Genomic DNA, 22,084 nt, shown 5'->3' with positions numbered 1-22,084 from the left:
CTGGATTGCAGCCATCCCTGATGTCATTTAATTTGAAAGCCACAAACTATTGTCTCTTAAAATGTTTTCATTACTTTAGACAGATGTTGAAAAGTCCCTTTATGCCTTAACAACCAAGACAGAAAAAAAAATCAAGAATTTGCTCTTTAAAAATGTTATATACTGATATACATCAGGTCAATATCCAGTGGATTAATTCCACCATTGCATAGTGTGAAGAAAACTAAGAGACATCCCCAAGCTCTGTCACCCCCCATTTCAATTTACTGTTTTTACCAAAATCCTACTAAATTGGCACATGAGAGTTCATAATCTCTTACAAGGATTGGCAGTTCCCACAGGAATGAAGAGTAATGAGATTGAAAATAATACATGGAATGGGTATACAGAAATGGAATAAGCAAAACCGACCAGCATGAGAGAACAGGAAAAGGATTTTCAGGAGTGTTCATACACCTTTAAAAAAATAGTTACAATATATTTTTCTACTGGATGCATTTCTCTTCATAAATTTAAGTTGTATTTATCATCCTGTAATTAGTGTCACTGATTTCAGTATTTTCCATTTACCAAAGTCACTTTGTGCATTTTTAATAGAGTCAAGGTCATCATCATCCAAGATGACAATACTACTCTGCACACACCTGAATTTCTGAACACAGAAATTTTGTTGTTTGATTCCAGTACAGCAAATGGTATTCTTCATTGTTTTACAGCTAGAAAAAAAAATTTAAAAATTCAGTTAAGTGTCAAGTGACTTAGGTATATTTTTTTACTTCCTCTGGTGCTCTGATGTAGTAGGTTTTATTACAGTATTATTAATGGGATGGATAGCTGTATCTAAGGACAAAAATGGGTACACCAAACCAAATCAAACCAAACCAAACCAAATCAAATCAAATCAAATCAAATCATGTGTGAGACAAACAGTAATCTTCAAGCATTGCTTGGTTGATATGTTCCAAGATCTTTAAAGGTTCTGAATTCATGTTGCTTCTCAGAACCATGACAGTATTAGTGCTTTGAATTTAATCAACTGTTTTTAAAAAATCCTTTTTAAGAAGTGTGTAGACTTCCATACTGAAAATAAAGCAAACAAATTGTGGACTACCAAATGAAAATCAAGTCAAAATTTATTTCAATATTTATTTACATTACATTAACTCTCAACAGGATGAATTGTTAAAACTTCAAATGCAAGAAGATTCATACATTTCATGCTCATTCTGACTACTGACAAATCACAACTTATTTATTAAAGGATTCTACCTATGTAAGCCATTAATTATGGTTAAAATTTTTACTTAATGTTTATATTAGCTTTGTACTCCTTTCTTCTACAAATACTAACCGTTTATATCGCCCTGTAAGATACTACAATGTAGAATTTAAGTGAACAATTAAAAGTGTGGAAACTCGATTTCCATTCAATTTACAGTTTCTGAAGAAGCTTAAACATAGTGCAAATTCTAGAAAATAATATTCTGATGCAATATTTTGGGTTGTATACACTTGGTTATTTTTTTCCTTTATACTTGTTCTATGCAGGGGCCTGAGGATAGAGCTAGTCCAAATACTTTCTGTAATATCACATAAAGGGGTTTTAAAGACAAAAGAGACAAAAGGCACTAGAATAAACACCACAGCTGATGGAAGCAATGCTTTTTAAATTTTTTTTTTAAAAGAAGCTTTCTTAATTTCCAGCTATGATCATGGGTGCACCAGACTTTCCTTGTGGTTGACTTTTCTTGTTAGTCAACTTGTGGCAGAGTCCACATCCATCTTCTTTTGATTGGAAAAGTTGCCAAAGTAGCTCATACAAACTAATTTATTTTCATAGTTTCAAATTATTTTGAGGAATCTCTCAGACTGAAATGGACTTCCAGCTCTTTTCACGTTATCTTTAGGCCAGTACTTGCCCAGCTGGTGTCTACTGTTTCCTCTCTTGTCCTTCATTACCTTTCTTCAGTGGAGACACAAACTCTTCGAGACAACAGTGAAAAAACCTCTCATATTCACCTGCTCAGCAAGAAAGGACAGAATATATTTCTGGATGGGGGCTTTACAAAGGGACATAATTAATTTTTCTCAATTCAGCAAATGCAGAAAAGGGACAGTAATGGTTAAATGCGACTTGTTTGCAGGCTCATATTTGTCAGATTCTGTGTGGATTCATGTACTGTTTACAGAAGTTTAATTTATGGTTTAAATGTAAGCAGTTTGATTACTGACATAGCCAAGCCTTACTTTCTGCTATTGCAGTCTAAGCATATTAGTAATTCTTTTGTGTGGAAGAAAGATACCTTAACTGCTTGTGGATTAGAGAAGCAGAAGATAAAGACTGCCACCTATTGTTCTGAAATAAAGCACAATCTCTGCATACAGCAAGAGAACGTGAGCATCCTGAGTTCAGAGCTTCAGCCATCTCTATCACTTTCCCAATAAAGACTTTGGTTCCCCTAACGTATAAGCTATTATCTAAGTGGAATTCATCTTGGCTCTATGCCCACTTTATAAACTGAAAGACTTTCCCACATTTCAGTGAACAGCATCAACAAACCAAATTCATCGGAAGTATAAAGTACCTGGGTGAGGTATGTAATTACACAATGTATTTGCTTTCTTTTCAGGTAAACCTATGTACATGAATTCTGTTATTTATTTACAGTGGAGGGCAAGAAAAAATTCTGTGTTCTTTCTCCTTCTCTGAATATTCATCTTCACCTTGTCATTAACATGGAATTGTCTTTTATACATGTAAAACTACAGAAGCCCATTGAAGTCACATGGGTACTGCAGACCAGATGGACAGATACTGTGAAAATTTTGATCTAGAACACTATTAAATATAGGTCAGAAAACAGTGTACTGAAAAGAAGACAAATTCATTTACACAGAGGGGAGACAAGCTGACCTGATTATGTAATGTTAATTTTTTATCCCTTTCACACTACAGTAGAATTAAGGCTCTTAACCATCTGTCCAGTACTACTGGAAATCAGAATTATATTTTTCATAAATCCGGCAGCAAGAACACGACCAAAGAAAAATCTAGGGTCACCAAATAATGAATCTTGGACTGCTGAGTTGAACTGATGGGGAGGCCAGAATCTGGTCCTCAGAGACTTGATACCTATGTAGACTTGCAATACACTGCTCTGGCACTACTGCCCTGCAGAGACAATATGGAATAGCCTTTGTATTTTATCCTGGAATTTTTTGAGAAAAAAAGCTGTCAGCTGAAAGGAACACTGTCTGTATAAGTAAACTTTCTAATGAAAGTGATTAATGTTAAATACAGTAAGGTTCCCTCTATGTTTAAAATAAAATTTCAAGGGTAAATATAATAAAAATAAATACTTAATGTGAATTCTCAACTTGGAAGTTCTATTTATGATTATCTAGTCTGGCCTTTCTAAGAGATGCATCGATATTCTGGGACTGTCTACATAAAGCCAAAAGATTCTGAGACAGAGCACTTAAAATTCTTTTCATCTGAATAGAATGACATTATTGGAAGAAGGATACCTACCAACTATATCTGTGGCTAAACAAACTCCCTATTTGTCCTCCTAATGTTTTTACTGTTCATCATTCCCAGTTCAAATGTGCTTAACTTCATCTTCATGTCATGGAAATGTTTAATCGCTACAGAATTCCATGAGCGAATGAATTTCCAGAACATTGCAAGTTAGAAGCTTACATATTGCTGTCAATACTTTAAAAATATGATGAAAAAGATGCAAAACTGACAGAAGATGTATAGTTAAAAAAAAAAAAAAAAAAAGCTGTTTCTTCTATTATATAACATTACCAAACTGCATACTCTTAATGAAACATACAGGCTACAGAAATTTTCAGTCACTATTGCATTTAAACAGCCAGCACTCACATCATGATTTATAACTCAATGCAGCATAACAGAAGTTGCAGCAATCTTCACAGACTTGACAACTGCATCAGGAGCAGTGCAAAATCTGTCTCACTGCCATCAGCTTCTCTGCTTCGGGACACTAGTGTTTTGTTTCTGGTATTTGCTGCCATCTCATGTGTTCAAGAAGTATTGCAGTGGAATTCTAGAAGCGAGTGCTTCGTACATCTAAAATAACTTTAGATAGCTATGTGACTGCAATGTTAAGCAAATACATTACTTAAAATTCTGAAAAGATTTTTTAGCATTACTGCTACATGATAAGGAAATGACCTACATTTAAAACCAAAATGAAATATTCTGCACCAACTTGAGTGAAATAGCACGCTGTGACCAGTTCTCAACTCCCAGTATATGAAGGACATTGACATATTTCCAGACTTCCAGCAGAAGGCCACAAAATTGTCAGGGACTGGAGGATATCTCTAATGAGAAGCAAGTGAGGGAGCTAGGTTTGTTCAGCCTTAAGAGGATGAGGCTTCAGCGTAACCTTATTGCTGTCCACCATTACCCAGTGGGAGGGCATAGCAAAGATGGAGTCTCCTTGGAAAAACACAGTGATAAGACAAGACAAATACATTCACTGCAATACAGGAAATTCAGGGTATATCAAGGAAAAAATTTTCACCATGAGTGGTACCACACTGAAACAGGGACCCAGAGGTGTCATGGAAGACAAATTTGTAACTAAAACAGAACAGATGTTAACTCCTTAAACCAGGAATGGTTTCTGACCTCCGTGAAAGAGAAAATATATACTGTCACACAGCGAAAAGGCTATTTTTTTGGTCAGAGGTTTGTGCTGCCTAGATATTGCATCAGCAACTTAAAACACAGGTAAGGGAACTTACAGGTTATCCTCTTCTCTTAGTGGTTGTAGTCATGGGACCAGGGTTTTGTTACTAGTCAATAGTAGCCTAAATGCATCGCCCAAAACACGAAAGGCAGGAAGAAAGTGCAGAAAAGCTTACTGAAACCTCAGTAATAAAAAGATTCTTCCCACCAGGTAGAACATGCCAGCAAGTTCACAGGTGCTTTGAGATGCAACCATGCAAGGTGAACAAGTACTGGAAGCACCGTGCCAGCACAGCTTAACAAAGCCAAAATGCTGATTTATTGACCACATGTTGCTACATAACTGAAAAATGCCCCTGTCTTTACTTCCATCTATCAAAACAGAAGTTCTTAGCTACTGGCTTTGAAAAATGATGTCAAGACACAGCTTTCCATAGCCACAGCACTATGGGGATTAATGCTCCCAGACTACCCATGTGCACCCTTAGTCCATTACTCGGGACTGCTCAAGCCTGTGGCTGTGGGAGGTGCATGCTTTGGCAATACTGTAACACACTCCAGGCACTCCATGGCCCTGCAGACACTTGTAACCGGAAAGAAAAACAGATGAGGAGACGTGTTGACGCAATACTTCCAAGAGTTATTGCTGTAATTTCTCTTCAACCAAGTACTCTGCATGAGTCTTAGAGATCTCATTTGAAAACAATGTAAAGTCATCAATCTTTTCTGCTTCATAGTGAATTAGCAAGCAGAGAACAAACAATGAGCAACTGCATTCAGCTGCACTGTTTTCCCGTAAGCATTAAACAAATATTTTATTAACCCCACCAAAGGCTCAAGGAAGAAGGCAAATAACTCCCTGTTTCTTCTACTCATATTCAGTGAAACAAAATTTGTTTCCCTAGGCAGAAGAGGATGATTCATTTTAGACACTGCTGGACATAGTGCCATACAGAGATATTCAGAGATACAGCTGCACAATTTTTCTTTATGTATAATATTGTGTCCAAATGATAAAACAACATGAGTGTCTCTGAGCACAGCAAACTTACAGCATTAAGTATGCTTCCTAAAAAAAAAAAAAACAACCCCACCGGCCCAAAATTTCCTGTATTTTCAGGCTCCTTTAGTACTGAAAAAGTCTTTGACTCTCAAAGATGAAGTATGACTTCTTTTAACAGAACAGGTATACTTGAAGAAGGACTAAAGAGGTTTTGTCCTTCAGTCATCTTCTGGTTGTTTTTCACTACTTTCTAGAACACAGCAACCAGGTGCAAAATAAAAAATTAACATAGACTACTGATGAATAAGAAAAGTCAAAGCACATCACACAGTGATTAAACCACCGACTGATTCATTTTAGCAGCAATCTGAACAGTCAGAATTATACTGTACCATGGCACTTCAGAAAGGAAACACATGGCATTGAGCACTGTGGGCCTTTGTCATCAAAAGCAACGTTAACATTTTGCAAACAAAATCACTTTTGTACAGCAGTACTGATTGATGTGAGACACTGTGGCACAGACATTAATCAGGATAACCATGTCGACCTTGCAGCTTGCTCCAGCAGATCCACCATTCCTATGGACCTGAAAGGTCCTGCCCATTCTGAGGTTACAACAGGAGGAACTGCAGAAGGATTTCTTCACAGAAAAGGTTATTATTGGAATGGGCTGCGGAGGACGGTGATGGAGTCACCACCCCCGGAAGTGTTGAAGAAAACATCTGGCACTCAGTGCCATGGTCTAGCTGACGCGGTGGTGTTGGGTCATAGGCTGGATTCGATGGCCCGAAAGGGTTTTTCCAACCCAGCTGATTCTGTGATTCTGCAACAGACCGACTTTGCTCTAAGCTTTGCGATGGCCTTTTCTCCAGGTGCGTCCCGGTGGGTGCGCACGTCGCTCAGGGGCCCGGCCCAGAGAAGCGGGCACGCTCCTTCCGGCCCGCAGGAGCGCGGGATCCGCGCCGCTGCCCCGCCCCCCCGCGCCGCTCCTCCGCCCGGAAGCGCCCGCGGCACCGCCCCCCGCCCCCGGCACGTGACGCGCGAGGCACCGCTCCCTGGGTCACGTGCGCTGCCCCCCCGCGCGCGCGCGTGCGCATCCAGCAGCTGTCATCCGAAATCTGGGAACGAGGTGTCTGCGGCGCGGCAGGGCAGGGGCTGCGAGAGCCGCCAGGGGACCGGGTGCCCGGCGGCGGCGGGGAGCGGGCTTGCCCTGCCCCGCCCTGCTTCGCCCCGTCCCGTCCCGCGCCGCTCCGTCGCCGCTCCGTCGCCGCTCCCCCTCGCCGCGCCTGCCCGCTGGAGCCTCTCCCGGACAGGTGCGGGGCGAGCGCCGAGCCGGCCCTGGCGGCGGCCGTGGGTGTGCGGGGAGGAGGTGCGCGGCTGCGAGCGGGGGGAGCCGGCGGGGCGGCCGAAGCGGGTCGGACCAGGTCGGAGCGTGGGTCCGCGGTGGGTCCCGGCGGCGGGGTAGCGCCGGGGAGGGCCCGGGGCGCGGGGCGGGGCGGCCGCAGCGCCGCTGGGGAGCTCCCGTAGGCGTGAGAGGGCACGCGGCAGCCCCCGCGCCGGGAGGGGTCGGTGCGGGGGCTCCGCGCCGCGGACGAGAGGGTGGCGGCTGGGACCGAGGTGAGGAAGCGAAACCGGCCAGAGTGGGAAAAGTGGGTCTCGCGTTCCTGCTCGCGGCCGGCAGTGCTGGGTCGGGGCAGCCGGTGGGAGCTCTCCGGGAAGTCGGGCGGCTTCTTCACGTGTTCGGAGTGGGTGGACGGCGTGAAATAGTTTTACCTCTCTCCGTGTCTGTCAGGGGTTTGATGAAACTGTTGTGGGCTTTCCAAACAAAAGTCTCTTCTTGGTGCATCTTGTTTGTTCCTGTATGTAGCTACGAGTTGTGTGCTGAGCAAAGTACTGAGTTAAGCGCCCGTTCCACATCTGTCCGTGGTTATAGCACCCTTTCGAAGCTGGTTGTGTGATCAGGGCCCTATGCCATGATAGCAGGCTTCTCTTAATGAGCTTTCTCTCCTCTGCATTTGATTTTAGCTGGGAGTGTGGAATGAGAAATGTGTGCAAAATATTATTTCTGATAGGTTAACTATGTTAGGAACAATACTCGTGTGTCCGTGTGTTTTAAAAACAATTATACTGGCTCAGAGAATAAACGGCATTTATTTTTTACTTTTTAAACTGCAGATTTATGATTCTTTGCTGAGAATTATCAACTGTAGGAACTGAAGTTACATTTAGTGGGTACCAAACCAGCACCTTTTCAGCTGAATCACTTTTTCCACAAGAAACTTAATGGCAGCCTAATGCAGTGTGGTTTTTTATGTCTATGGTATAAAATTTGTCTTGGGCTTTACGTTTATTTTTCCTTGAACTGTGATAAATACCTGATGGCATTGCTTCAGACAAGTATTTCCCAAACACAAGAAAATGGAAATCACAAGCATGATTTCTGTTTCAGTAGTTGAAATGCGAATAAACTGAGCTACTGTCCCTCATGCTGTTTTTTTTCTCAGCTTAGGTTAGGAGTGGTGTTGGTGCTAGCAATTTCCATTCTAGGGAGTGACCCAGGAAACAATACGTATCACCCAGATACGTGGACATGGTTAAATAACTGTTGGATTAGAGTTGGAATAATGTATATGAGAGAAAAATCTTTGGTCAGTTTTTGTTTTAAAAAAATGTAATCTGATTTGGTCTCTGATGTCTTCCTCCCGGTAAATACAATAAAATAGGAAAAAAAGTCAAATCCTGTAAGTTTTACTCTTTAATTATTGCTGAATATTGCATGCGGAATTTTTTATCTCTTGACCTAATTTCTAAACAAATAAAATAAATAGTTCTGCACTAGATCTGAATGCACAATCCGTATTGCATTCAAATAATAAAATTATGTTGTCAGCTGCTAATTATTAGACTATTCCTAAGGTAATATTAGCAAACTTAGTAATTATTAAAAATACAATTTTATACTTAACTGTATTACAAGATATTGGGTTGAGTAGATTATAGATTAAGAATTTTCTGAGTTTAAGCAGCTCTTGGTCTAATTCATAGTTCTTCAGGTAATTCACTTTGATATTGAATTTTTATCTTAGTTTTCTTTTGGTGAGATATGTTTCATCAGCATTATGCTGAACAGAATGTGAATGGGGTTGTGGTGCTGTTAAAGGTGATATTTTCATCCTACCAATGTAAATTTAAAAAACCCCACCCCAACACCTTTTGAAACATGAATTTAGCATGCATGGAGCTTTGAATGGAAGGTGTATTACTGTAATTCTGTCAATATAAGGTATTTTCAAGATCTCTGAATGATCACAGGAATGGTTCAAAGAGTGATGTTCTGAAATGTTAAGATTTTAGTAGTTATCTAGTAAAAATATATCACAAAATTAGCAGATTATGTGGTGAGTTCTTCTCTTGATTTCTGTTTAAAATAACGGAAGACCCTTAGGATAAGCAATATTTTGTACTTGAAGGATAGTAATTGTTGTGTAATCAAATCACAAAATGAAGATGTTAATAAGAATTTGCTGATCTGAAGTCCCCAAATGTGTTATAAAGAAACTCTTATCATAGTTTTGTTATATGAAGACTTACAGCTTACTTCAGGTTTTGTAGGTGGCATTGTATGTCATAATAAATTCAGCTGTAGACTTGCCCTTTCCTCCAACTTCATTTCACCTGTTTAAAATTATGGAATTGCACATAGCAGTTGAGTTGTTGGCTTTGTCTATGAGTAGTTATTCTACTGAGTTATGCAAGTACTCATTTTTATACTTAATTCTGTTTATGTCTAACATTTGTGGGACAGGCTATTTGGGACAATATACTTGGGACACCATACTTAGGACAGTACACCCTGAAAACTGAGGACAATCTATATAATCATTATAATCTATATAAACAGAGGTTAGAAAACATGTCAGGGTTTTAAATGTAAGGTATTAAAGTTGCAAGAGTTAAAGTTCAAAACACATCTCTTATTGAAAACTGAATACTGAAAAAATTTCAGTGTCCAGTTAGTTTCTGATTCTCAGGCAAGATGGAATAATTCATTGACTGATGCAGATATTATAGGGAACTTTCACAAACAAAATATGCTCTAGTTCCTTTGTCACATTTCTGCCAGTAAAATATAGAGTCACTCAATCAGATTGTTGGGGTTTAGGTCATTACACCTGTGATATCCCACTGGATTTTGTCTAATAAAATTAAAGGACTAGTTATTAGCAGAGAGCTTGTCTCTAAGAAGGTCTGCATAAATACTTATATTCATGGTAGATGTTGTATGACAGACATTATTCTGCTGTGTCAGGTTTTGTTTCACTTCCACAGTTTATTTCTTTGACTAAAAAAGTATATAAGTTGCCAAAATGGTAAATGAGCCTATAGCTTTGGAGCTGGATAAATTGTCTATAATCATAAATTGTTTTGAAAAAGAGTAAATTCCATTTAAAATTAAATTGGGGAAAAGTGTAGAACTCTGTAAACTAACCTACAAATAAAGATATAGAAAAGTGTGAGAAACTAAGTTTAGAAATCAAACTCTTCATGTTTGGGTTTGACTTGATGGAAGTATTTGAAGTACTTGATTTGAATAAATTATGATAAATGTTTCAAGACTGAGATAGGTAAAATACCTAAAATTTGGAAAAATAGGTAATAATAGAGGAAAAATGTTTTTGTAACTGATTTGTTGTCTTCAAGATTGTAGTATGGCTTATGCTTATATGAGTTGGTGAAACTTCTAAACTCACAGGGTTCTTCTGTTGCCCCTGTGGAAATCTGCTTTGGATTTACTGTCATACAGACCTGGGTAGAGTCATAGAATGTCCTGAGTTGGAACGGGGACACACAAGGATCCCTGAGTTCGTCGCCGGGCTCTGCACAGGACCACCCCAAAAGTCGCAAAGCACCCTCTGGATGAAGAGCCTTTTTCTGATATCCAACCTAAACCTCCCCTGACACAACTCCAGGCCATTTCCTCGTGTCCTGTCACTGTCACCACAGGGAAGAGATCAGTGCCTGTCCCTGCTCTTCCCCTCACAAGGAAGTTGTAACTGCAGTGAGGTCTGTCCTCAGGCTGCTCCAGGCTGAACAGACCGAGTGACCCCATATGGCTTCCCCTCAAGGCCCTTTGGAGTTGAACTTGCTCCTTTTGCCTGATACAATATTGTGGGTTAGAGCCATGTTGTTCCCAGATACCATTCTGTGAGTTCATGGCGTGGTCTGCCACTCCTGTTGAATGGTATGTCATTTCAGGGGCCTGGGATCAGTTTGGAGTGAGGAACTTTTGGTCATGCAAGCTGACCATATGGCGGTTTACTTCAGTGTGCATGCTTTCAGTCATAGCAACAAAAAGGCAGGACATTCCTGACTATGGCCTGGCCGCTAGGTATTGGGTCTGTGGTAATTTAGACCAGAATGTGAAGGCAGGGGAATTGCATAAAGTCTTTGAATTACAAAATCCTTTATGAGAGTGGGAGTGCTCACACTGAAGGTGAGCTTTATTAGTAGTGCTGAAATGCAGTTTCAGGTGTTCCATCAATAAGCAGCTTTAAGAAAGACAAGTACATTTTTCTGTTTCTCAGGTTATGGAGCTTCATTTATGTATTTGGTGTTTTTTGTTTGGTTTTTTTTTTTTTTTTTTTTTTTTTTCTTCCCCTTTCATGCTGTCCTTGTTCAGCTTCTAATAAAGCATTTGCCATATATTGGTTCCTTGGGAAAGTTATTATCACAGTTACTGTAGCACATCCCTGAAAAGAGTTATGTACGTTTTGATGTTAAGGACTTGTGAAGTTCAAGCTATAAGGGAATCTTTTGGGAGGGGACTTGTAAAAGTAATTATATGCCACATAGGCAGAAATAACAGGCCTAGTAAAACTGTTGAAAAGTGGTTAATCAGGAAGGAGTTCACATCTACCACCTGCAATTTCTATCCCCAGCAATATTATAGGCTGCATTAGCAATGAATATTTTTCTGAACTTTTAGGTACTTGTAAATTAGCTTTTCGAAAACTGAGAGCTTGGCCTAACCACTGTCTGGACTCCATGAGGACTACACCCAAGTTTGAAAATGTTAACACCATTGTGTGAGTTGATGGTTTACTTGCGTCTTAAATAGTACTTTCAGCTTGGATATTCTTTTGCCTTGACTAAAAGTAATTTACTGGAACTGGTAGAGATCTAGAAATAGGATGATCAGAAATGTGGAGTGGATTTTCTGTTGTGAGACTAGAAGTTTTCAGCTTAGAAGAGAGATGAGCTGCGTGAGACCATGGTAGAGATCTGTAAGTCCTGTATGGTCTGAAGGTAAATATGAGCAGTTAGATAACTGTTCTCAGTGTGCAGATGACCTATCAGGTGAAACTAAAAGGTGAAATATTCAACATACACAAAGGAAGATGTATCACTTAACATATTGTTGATTGTAGAGTGCTTTGTCATGAAGTATTTTGGATATTAAAGGCCTACAGAGGTTCAAAATAATGGGGAAGAAAATCATCAAACTCTGCAGAAACGAGTAATATCCTCTGTGTTTAAGGATTCCTAGGTATGTACATTGCTGAAGAATGACATGATATTCTGAAAATGTATATTATAAGCTACCCTAGCACTTTCTTATTTCTAGATACGTGCTGCTAGCAATTGTGGAAACTAGTTAGATTTTTGATAACTTGCTTTTGCCATTGCTGGAGGTTGTTACATGCTGCTTCCAGTTAGGACTATGGATTTCATACCTGTGTTTTCATTAAAAAAAATGTAAAAATTCTTGAATCGTGGGTTGCAGATAAAAATGAGAAAAAATACTTTTTCTGTCTGTTTTTTTTTTCCTTGCCCTTTGTCCCAGATCACTTATTTCAAGATGTTTTTCATGCTGTGAGCCTGGTGTGGGAGAAGAATGTCTATGGAATGAATTCAGGTCATTTTTCAATTCAAAATTTATGGGCTCAAATTAGGCCATTTTTATAGTTTTGAAACATTGTTGCTGTAGGGTAGTACCAGACATAGAAATGTAAACTTGAAATGAAGCTTACGAACTACTCAGAATTTTGTAGTAAAATTGAGGTGGTTTCAGGATCTTCAGAATGTGGTTATCTGCCCAGATTCCTCGTTTCTTAAGGTTTTATGATCTATTAAAATCTTTAATACTCCTAATATTTTTAAACTTGAATCTTTCTGATGGTGGTGAATGTCTGAGGAATAGGTACCTAACCTTGAGATTTAGCCTTGTATCACAAATACAAAGCATCATGTTCCATATACTTATTTTCACAGTTAATACAATCAAATAACCTAAGTAACAGATTTGGAATTCCTGATAGGATCTCTTTTGAATCTGGGTGCATAAAGTGGGCAGACCTAATTGCCTGCCCATTTACTGTTGTTAAAGGAACAATTCAAACATTAGTATGCAAAGCCAAATTACATTGAGAGTTAACTATTGGCATGCTCAGTAAGAGTTGAACATGCAAACTGTGCTTTTATGTTTCCAGTTACCTGAAAGTACGCTATTGCAATATTTTGTGTCTTTGAATTTGCTTTGCGGAACAGTACAGGGAGTTGGATGGTACCTGCTTACAGAATATGCTAACAACTTTTTAAAAATTATGAATCTACCCATGGAGTTTTAACTTACATTATAAGTAAAATTGCTGCTGAAACTATTATAGATTAAGGCACGGTTTTCTACTACTTACTTCCTTTCCAGCTTGTGCAGAGCTGGTGTTGCAAACACATTAATTTTGTAAAACAGCCTCAAAAAAAATGCTGGGGCTTCCTGTGCATGCCTTTCTCTGGACAAGTTTATTTTGTTGTTGTTATCTACTTAAAAAAAGTTCCTGGGATTAATTCTTTGTCAAATGTTTGTTGTCCCATAGTTAGTGTGGTGAAAACTTGAAAGAAAAGAAAAAGGGAAAAATGTGTATTTTAATTTGTCTGTGAGAAGCAATGACCTTCAGAGAGTTGATTTTTTTTCCCACCTTCCTTCCTATTTTTTCTCTTTTGCTGGAGCTTGCTTTATGCAATTTGATTAATTTGGATAGTGGAGTAAAGCTTGTGGATGTTGCAATTTTATGTATTAGAATGCACAGAGTAAAAATAATCTTTCAAAATATGAACACATTTATGATACAGTGGTCTATAGTTATTGCTTTTCCATGTTGGCTAATAATTTTGTGTCTAGCAAAGTAGATGTAGCAGTCTGTGCTTTTTATTTTTGTTCAACAGGGCTTTCAGTAGAGGGCAAAGTGGGCAGTTGAGAGGTACCTCCAACAAAGCATCTTTGGAAGAACTATTTTGTCAAGTTGTGTGTAGTTTTAAAGCCAGGAAGTTTTGGTTCCATGATGATGATGGGTGGATTTCAAAGTATTGGTTAGTTTATTTTAGACTAGAAGCAAAAAGAAGTGAATAGCCTTCAGAGCACATGTGCCATCTTGGTATTAAGGTGGAGAAAGAATATTGTAATACTGAAAGTTGATTTCATGTAGTGAAGGCTACAGGTTTTTGTGCCTTTTAACTAACTTTTGTGCAGTTTTAACTAACTGCAAATGAACGTGCTCTTTTTCTAGTGTTTTTCATTCTGGTTTAATATTTTCTAGTTGTGTGAATTGGTTTCTTGCTTGTAATTTGACTAAACACAATTGCTAGTTTAGATTTCTGTAATAGGTATCCAATAAATAGAACTTGGAAGATGGTTTCCAGTTCTGGAAATAATACTTTCTGTATTCTTCTGAGGGCATAGAGGATGCTGCATGGAGGAACAGTGTTTAACTGGTAACACTTCCACCAATAAAATTTTTTTAGTATTCTGACAGCTGTAACAGAATGGCAAGTTGTGGACTTTACGAAGAAGCAGTTCAATGTTTTGGCAGTGGAGGCTGGAAATTGTAGTTGCCTGGTACTAATTTGTATAGGCAAGTGTTCCGGTCACCCCAGGACAGCAAGCTTCAGTTGACTGTGGTGGGGGTATAGAGGTCCTTCCCTTTTCTTAGGATATAGAAGAAACAATTATGGAGATTTTGCAATTACCAAAAAACACGCAGAATAAAATGTGTTATCAAGCATGAACTTCTTTCAGTGTTATGCCAAGTACTAATGCATGATAATTTGGGTGAGGTTTGTCGTCTCATTTATTCACATTACCCTTTGTTTTTCCAGGTAATCATGGGCATCTTTTTCAGTGTGCACTACTGTCTTGCAAGAGGACAAAATGGCTGATTACAATGCTGGTATTAGGGATTTAAAAGAACTGTAAAATTTCCCTATGTACATATTACTTGTCTTTCTGTTTCATAAAGTGCAGCCTGGGCATGTTGGCCTTCTTTTTATAACTTTGTATTTACTAATATCTTGCACATTTTCATTGTGTAGTAGTAAATAAAAACTCTCGAAGTTTTATTTCTTAGGTTGTATAGCTTTGTAATATCACAAAATAGGTAGTTATGTGTACACCTAAGTGCAGCAGTTAAGTCAGCAAAATATGATTGCAGTGTGGATTTACTATTAGAATGGCCTCCTAGTAGTTGTGATTTTTGTCTGCAAAAGAACCTCTGAATTCTTAACTCTTACAGGGGACTATATATTATGCTTGTCTTAATGATTTGGCTAGGGTTTAACTGAGTTTTTGCCTGTGGGAAAAAACCCAAAACTAGGAATTGTTTGGAGAAAGTATGTAGGACTCTGGAGTTCGACAAAGTCCTTGAAAGAATTACATACAGTGTTAGAAGTTAATAGAATTTAATCAGAAGGCCAACATATTCTGATTAGTTTGTAGCATGACTTTATTTTTTGTGGTAAATTTAGACCCTGTAACTCAGTACTTGTGCTTACTGTTTCAGATTGGTGTTTGTCATGAAGGAATGCAATAATGAAATTGTAAAACAGATTTAAGAAGTTATAGATCATAGTCGTAAAAAGGTGTTGAATTACTAAGAAATCATGAAATGAATAGAAATATCTAATGGACTTACAGCATAGCAAATTCTCCGTAGCGTTTATGATCTTTCTGCCACTTAATCTAAAGATGTTATGTAGTAGAATCTGCTCAAGGAGTTCTTGCAAACATAGTGTTACCAAAGAGCAGCTGTGCCCAGTAACTTAACGAGAAGCTGTTTTTAACTGAGTAGGAAGGCTTACACAGGAGCGTGGATAGAGCCGTTTAGTTCTGCCGAAAGTAACACAGCCAGCTGGCTGGTCTGTGTGCCCTTTGCTTAGGGACCTGGACCCTAAGATCTGGTAGAAGCTGGTAGAAAAAAGATCTGTGGAAGGCAGGATTTGTCTTTTTTACCCTGCAGTGAAGGTTGGCAAAATTCTGCCTTTTCAGTGCTCTACATGTGTCTTCATAATTAGCTGAAAGTTATTACTTCTGCTTGTGATACAGATTGAGGTTCATCATAGTACGATACTTTACATGGTTGTCTTAGTTCCAGAGAAATAAGGGAATAATCTTGTTAGTATCTTCACAAACAGGATTTTAGGAATCTAGTAGCCAGGCAAGAATGCTGATGTGTGATTGTGGAAGTTGGCATGAGTTAATCATAGTTCATTAGTTCAATCAACAATCCTTAAATTAACTGCATTTTTTCATTGTATCAAGTGCCAGAGTATATTCAGTTGGTTTGGTGCATGGCTGTATTTAAAGCAGCTCATGTGTTAAAACTGGTGTATTTTGGTGAGGCGTTTTGGTTAAGAGGAATTTTTATCATGCTAATTTAGTGCAATAATAAATTTATTGTGCCTGGTTCTTGAAATCAGACATTGGCCAAAATAATCCTGCAGTTTTTCTTGTAGCCGAACCACTTGGATATGGCTTCTTCTTGTCTCTTTACCCTTTTGCACAAGGAATATAGGAAATCAGATGTATTTCAAACTTCTACCCTTTCATATTAAAAAAAAAAATTAATTCCAGAGAGCGTCTCAGGTTTGTAGGAATCCATAGAGGCATTGTGGTTTCTTACGTTCTGTACCCATAGACAAAACAAGGATTAAAAGGTTGATAACAGGTTTCCTTTTGACACTGACTTTCTATATGAATAATTTAATTTAATATGTTTACATAGCAACTGAGAGTTAATTGGTAAATCAGTTTATGCTTTTGGAAATAGTCTTCATCTGTGATGTAGTGAAAGGTGATGCTGGTGACATTGACACTGTGTGCTTGTATGAATTGGCAGAATTAATACTAATTTGTTTAGCTGGTACAGGGCTGTGTTTTTGATTCACTATGAGAATATTGCTGATAACACACTGATGTTTTGGTTGTTGCCAAGCAGTGCTTTATCTGAATCAGGGACTTTTCAGTGTTTTGTGCGCTTTCAGTAAGGAGATGCACAGAAATGTGGGTGGGAGCTGACCAGGAGATGGGATCTGAACTGACCAAAGGGCTGTTCAAGATCACAGAATGCCGGGCCCGGTATATAACGTGGGTGAGTTACTTGGAAGGGTGGCTGATTGCAGTTTGGAGATGGGTTTGGCATCAGTCAGTGGATGGTAAACAATTGTATTGTGCATTCCTTGGCGTTTTTTGGGTTTTCTCTCTCTCTGTGATAAAAATAAATTAAAAAAAATTACTTTGTTTCAATTATTAAGCTGTCCTTAACTCGTGAATTTTACTTTTTATCCTGATTCTCCTTCTAATCTCACTGTGGAGGGGGGAAGTGAGTGATCAGCTGTGTGGTATTTTGTTGCCAAGTTGGCACCCAGTGTGAGGCATGAAGGGTTGAGGTAACCACAGATCTGACCCAGAGCATGTTGGAAGAAATTTGTTATAAGCAGTTTTTTTGTAAGGTTAGTGAAGAATTTTGTGAACAGCAGATGGCACATGGTGATGTATACTTGGAAATTGCAACACCTTCTGATCTGAAGATAATGTGTATCTGTCACTTGCTTAAAGATCAGTCCTTTCATGAATACTGGTATGAAATAGAAATGACTTTTTCTTTTAGTCATCCTCAATGCAGAAATGCAAATCAGAGGAAGTGCTGATTTTGTGTGTATAGCTTGCATGGTTTTTTTTCTGTTGAAGCTTTCAGAGAACGAGCAGTAATAGTGTCCTGTTGCTAAACTGCTGTACTAGCTTGAAGACAAACCAGTGGGAGGCACCAAGTGAGAACAATATTGAAGTAAAGAAATTCAGCCAAATTAAATTTAATAAAGAAATAGATTTTATTCTGCAGCCGAAAGATCGGTCACACAGAAAACCACGATCGAGAAAAGCAGCTCTGAGCCCGGGGTCAGAGCTGGGTGAACAGGTATTGATCATGACCTCTATCGCACCAGACCTCCCAAGTTCACGGATGTTGCTTTGGCTGGTTCCTTCTTATACAGTTCTTGGGCAGAGTCCAAATTAATTCTATTCTTCTCGCAATTTTAGCATATTCATGATGTTTTCTTGTCCCAGAGTTGGGCTGCACAAAGCCTTTCCTGGGTCTGATGAATTGTCCATCCTGAGTGATGAATGGGCCATCTCTGGTGATGAATGGGCCATCTCTGGTTCCTGGAACAGTTATTTTTAGTTCCTGGAATGTCCAATTCCTTATCAGCTGAGATGTAGATATCAGAAGATGGTGATCAAGTCATCATAGTGTTAATGTCCTGGTCATAAGATCCAACCCCACCTGGGGTGGAATCCTCAGCTATTGATTACATCTGTGCTGAAAAAACTTCTTGTTCAACTGCTCTAGTGTTGTGAAATTTTCCTCTCAGCCAGGTTGGTGGGGGAGGGTTTAAACTCTGTCTCTGCATGGTTTTATTACATTTCAGTTTTATACATAATAGCACGAATTACATACTTTATTTATAACAATATAATAGGGAAATTAAAAAAAATAAAGGCAGAAAACACTGGTTCAAACTGACAGAGTCAGGATACAACCTGACTCCCTGTTAGGCAGGGTGGTGGTAACAGTCTGATAAGATGGTGGCTGCAGTCCTCCTGAAGTGGTGGATGTGGTTCTGTTGAAGCGGTGATCCTGTAGAAAGGGTCTGCTCTTCCTCAGAAGGTCCAGTGGTGGCTATGTAGCTCCTGTCCTCTGGGAATCCAGTAGGTAAGGGCTGGCTGTGGTGTTCAGAATCTCACATCCAGGATGGAATGCTTGGTTCCTCCCTCTGGGTGGAGCATCTCACAATGGGATGATGAGTCATGAGGCCATGTGTTGCTGGGCCCATTAAGCAGAAAATAGTCCGGAGGGAGTTATCCCTGAGTCATGTGGCAGGGCACTGATGGGCCATTGACAGAGGGATAGTCCAGAGGGAGGAGGCAAGGAAACACTGCCCCACTTGGTTTCAACAGCTCATGAGGATGGTAACAGAATACTGCAACCCAGGACAACTGCAGATGGTGAGAACTAGAAAATCTGAGTGCTCTTCCTCTACATTTGCAGTGTGTGTGGGAAGTGAATAATTGTTTTTCTCCATTTACTTAATGGGAATAGTGATATTTTATCAAACACATAGCTTTGTTACTCTAGGTTATGTCTGTGTAATGTAACTCTTGAGACTGTGCAGCTGGATCTACACAGGAAGATGCTAGGTTAACTTGAGTAAATATGCTGTAAAAGCAGAGGTATGGACTGGACTGTGTACATGTAATTTACAATAGTGTTTGTGCTGGGTAAAGGCTGAGTATTCTTCAAGGATTAAGGAGAAAAAATATACATTTGTTTTGTGCCTTTTATACTAGCATGGGCAGATAATTGTAGAAACTTTTTTCCTATTTGAAACCATTATGTTGAATATCAGAATTTGTTTTACAGATTATTCTCTACAGTGTATTTTTTTTTCTTTACAGCTGGATTGAAATTGAACCAGAATGGCTGCTGTTATCTCAGATAGTCCTCCAAATCCAAGCTGCAAAATCATGACTTTTAGGCCTTCGATGGATGAATTTAGGGAATTCAACAAGTACTTAGCATACATGGAATCACAAGGTGCTCATAGGGCTGGAGTTGCAAAGGTAAACATCTATAATATAGAAGAAAAATGCTCCTAATACCTGTTCTCCCATTATTTGTATTTTGCTGATTACAAACCTGACCTTTTTAGTATTTAATTTTTTTTCCCAAATGGTTTTCAAGGAGTAGGTAATAATTTGTTACTGTTTTAAGAAAGCCTTTTGGTGTCTCTGATATTTTATGCTGACTAATGAAGATGTTATGTAGTGTTTTTTCTCTAAATTGTTTTCAAGTTTACAATAGCAAAATAGTATCTCTTTCTAAGTAGATTTAAGCTATTTTTTGTCAAATCAGAACAAAACAGGGAGTTAATAGTATAAATTAAAGTAGTCCTGATATACCAGGTGTTGAACTTGGTGTTTTAGGGTTGTGTAAAACTTTTCTGGAGCAAATAATCCCACTTCATAATGATGACCACAAAGGTAGTAAGGCAGTGTTTAAATGGAAATAGTTTTCGTTTTGATGGTGATCGGGTTATGTTCTTGTTAATGAGAACTGGAGGCACACTAACTGCGACTGTATTGCCCTTTGAACAATGGCACATGCAGGACCTTACAGCAGGAGTTCCTCCCCTAGCAGGAGGTGATTGTCGGTCTGATGTAATTTAATGGTACACTGTATAAGTGTTTATGCTGTATCTGTTTTGCCACTTTTCAAATCGGTAGAAGCCAGTGCAGATCTAGAAATACCACCTTAGTTATTGTGAGTAGTCCATGGGAATAGCCATCTTCGTCACTGGGTTTTGAAGCTGATGTTGCATGGTCGAGGCATTTAGAATCTGAGAGAGGAGGAACAAAACTTGAAATTCTTGGTTTCCCCCCTGCCCCCTCCTGCTTCCTGTGAAACAAAGCAAAACTGAACTCCTCACTCTTTGAAAACCTTTTAGGTTGTTTTTTTCATTTCAGCCAATATAGTACATATAGGTTATATTCTCAAACTTTTCTCTGCAAACAGAAGTAGAAATGTGATAAATAGGCAGCAGTGGAAAGCCTGAGGTGAGTTATTGCTGTATTCACTTGTGTTCTGGAACCTGTTTGTTTGTGTGGGTATGAGCTATTGCAGTCCTTTCATTTCAGACAGTAGACTTCATTACAGTGGTATCTTCTTGCTTGCTTGAATAGCAGTTAAAGCATCTCTGGCTGTTTTCAGTCTGTCAGTTACTTGCTATTCAATACTTGGTTGTCTTGAAAATTTTATATTCTGTTTTTCACTATATTTTGATAATATCTCAAAAATTTATAAATAAAAGTAAACCAACTAAGTATTTTTTAAAACAAATCCTATGAAGTGAATAATTCATACTGCAGAAGTTTAAGGGACATTTTCTGAGTTTTGGAAATTTGGTTTAAAGTAACAGGAAAAAATATTTGTTTCAGTTTTGATAGTGATAGAAAATTAACTTAACATGGCACCTAATTTTTTTTGAAGTCTGGGATGCACACTCTCAAGTATGAATGCAAGAAGAGTAACAACTACCAGAAGATCTATATGTATATGCAGAAACTGTAATTTAAGCTCTAAACAGAGAGCACAATCAGAGTAGGCATATCCAGCACTTTGGGTTAAATGTGAGCACATAAGGGGGGAGGACTTGTTACCTGTGTAGAAGAATATGTGTGTGACAGTGGGGATGAAATGACTGTAGGGCTTGCATATATTGAAGGAAGGAAGGAAGGAGTATGGGAAATACAAGGTTAAAAAACTGCAACCACTCCTGAAGTTCCTAATACTATGTCTGAAACAAGTAATTAAGGTACTAGACATGCAATATCAAACCATTTCCAAAGCAGATAACAGATGCACATAGCTGTGGCATCCCTTGAGCAAATTGGCAAAAAAATTGCCATTAGGCTTTTGAAAGTCTGAAATGAGCTTTAGGCGTAGAAAATCTCTGTTTAGTCTTACTGTTACAAAAGATTCTATACTTAAAAAGGAAGGAAAAGGCTGAAAACAATAGGACAAATGACAAAAAAGGGACACTGATGGATTAGTTGTCTTTACTGGAAAACGAAGTGTTTCAAAAACTCAAACTGCATTAATATAGAGTGAAATAGTTAAATTCATTTGCAGTCACACTGGCAAGTAGAAAAGTAATTTCAGAACACTATGCTGAAAATAGATACTGGCAAGTGCAAGAAAAGCAATTTTCAGATGAGTTGGGGAGAAATAGTTACATAGAAGTAGTACTGTCAGTGCCATTCAGAATCAGATCTACAGGAGATTACCAGTATATGAAAGAGGATTTAACAGAAATGTATGTGCTGGTAGCACTCTGCATTAACCTCACTAGTACTGACATGCAGTCTTTACGCCGGAGACTGACTGGTATAACTAAGACATCCCTATCTAAACCTGTATGTTTATCACACTAAATGATACTAGACTGGATTAATATGCTTAGGATCT

General features: G+C 38.7%; 1 protein-coding gene across 1 annotated transcript in view; it reads left to right on the top strand.

The window, feature by feature from the left end:
* Positions 1-6,822: 6,822 nt before the first annotated feature.
* The window catches only part of KDM4C (lysine demethylase 4C), a 251,839-nt gene continuing 236,577 nt past the window's right edge, over positions 6,823-22,084 (top strand). Inside the window, exons 1-2 of the mRNA XM_039567580.1 lie at positions 6,823-7,045; positions 19,516-19,680. Coding sequence (XP_039423514.1) covers positions 19,537-19,680 — 144 coding nt within the window. The 5' untranslated portion in view covers positions 6,823-7,045; positions 19,516-19,536. The remainder of the gene's footprint in view (positions 7,046-19,515; positions 19,681-22,084) is intronic.

Source organism: Corvus cornix, chromosome Z, assembly GCF_000738735.6.
Source record: "Corvus cornix cornix isolate S_Up_H32 chromosome Z, ASM73873v5, whole genome shotgun sequence".
NCBI lineage: Eukaryota > Metazoa > Chordata > Aves > Passeriformes > Corvidae > Corvus > Corvus cornix.
The sequence above is the reverse complement of the archived record's forward strand: the minus strand, read 5'-3'. Positions and strand labels throughout refer to the sequence as shown.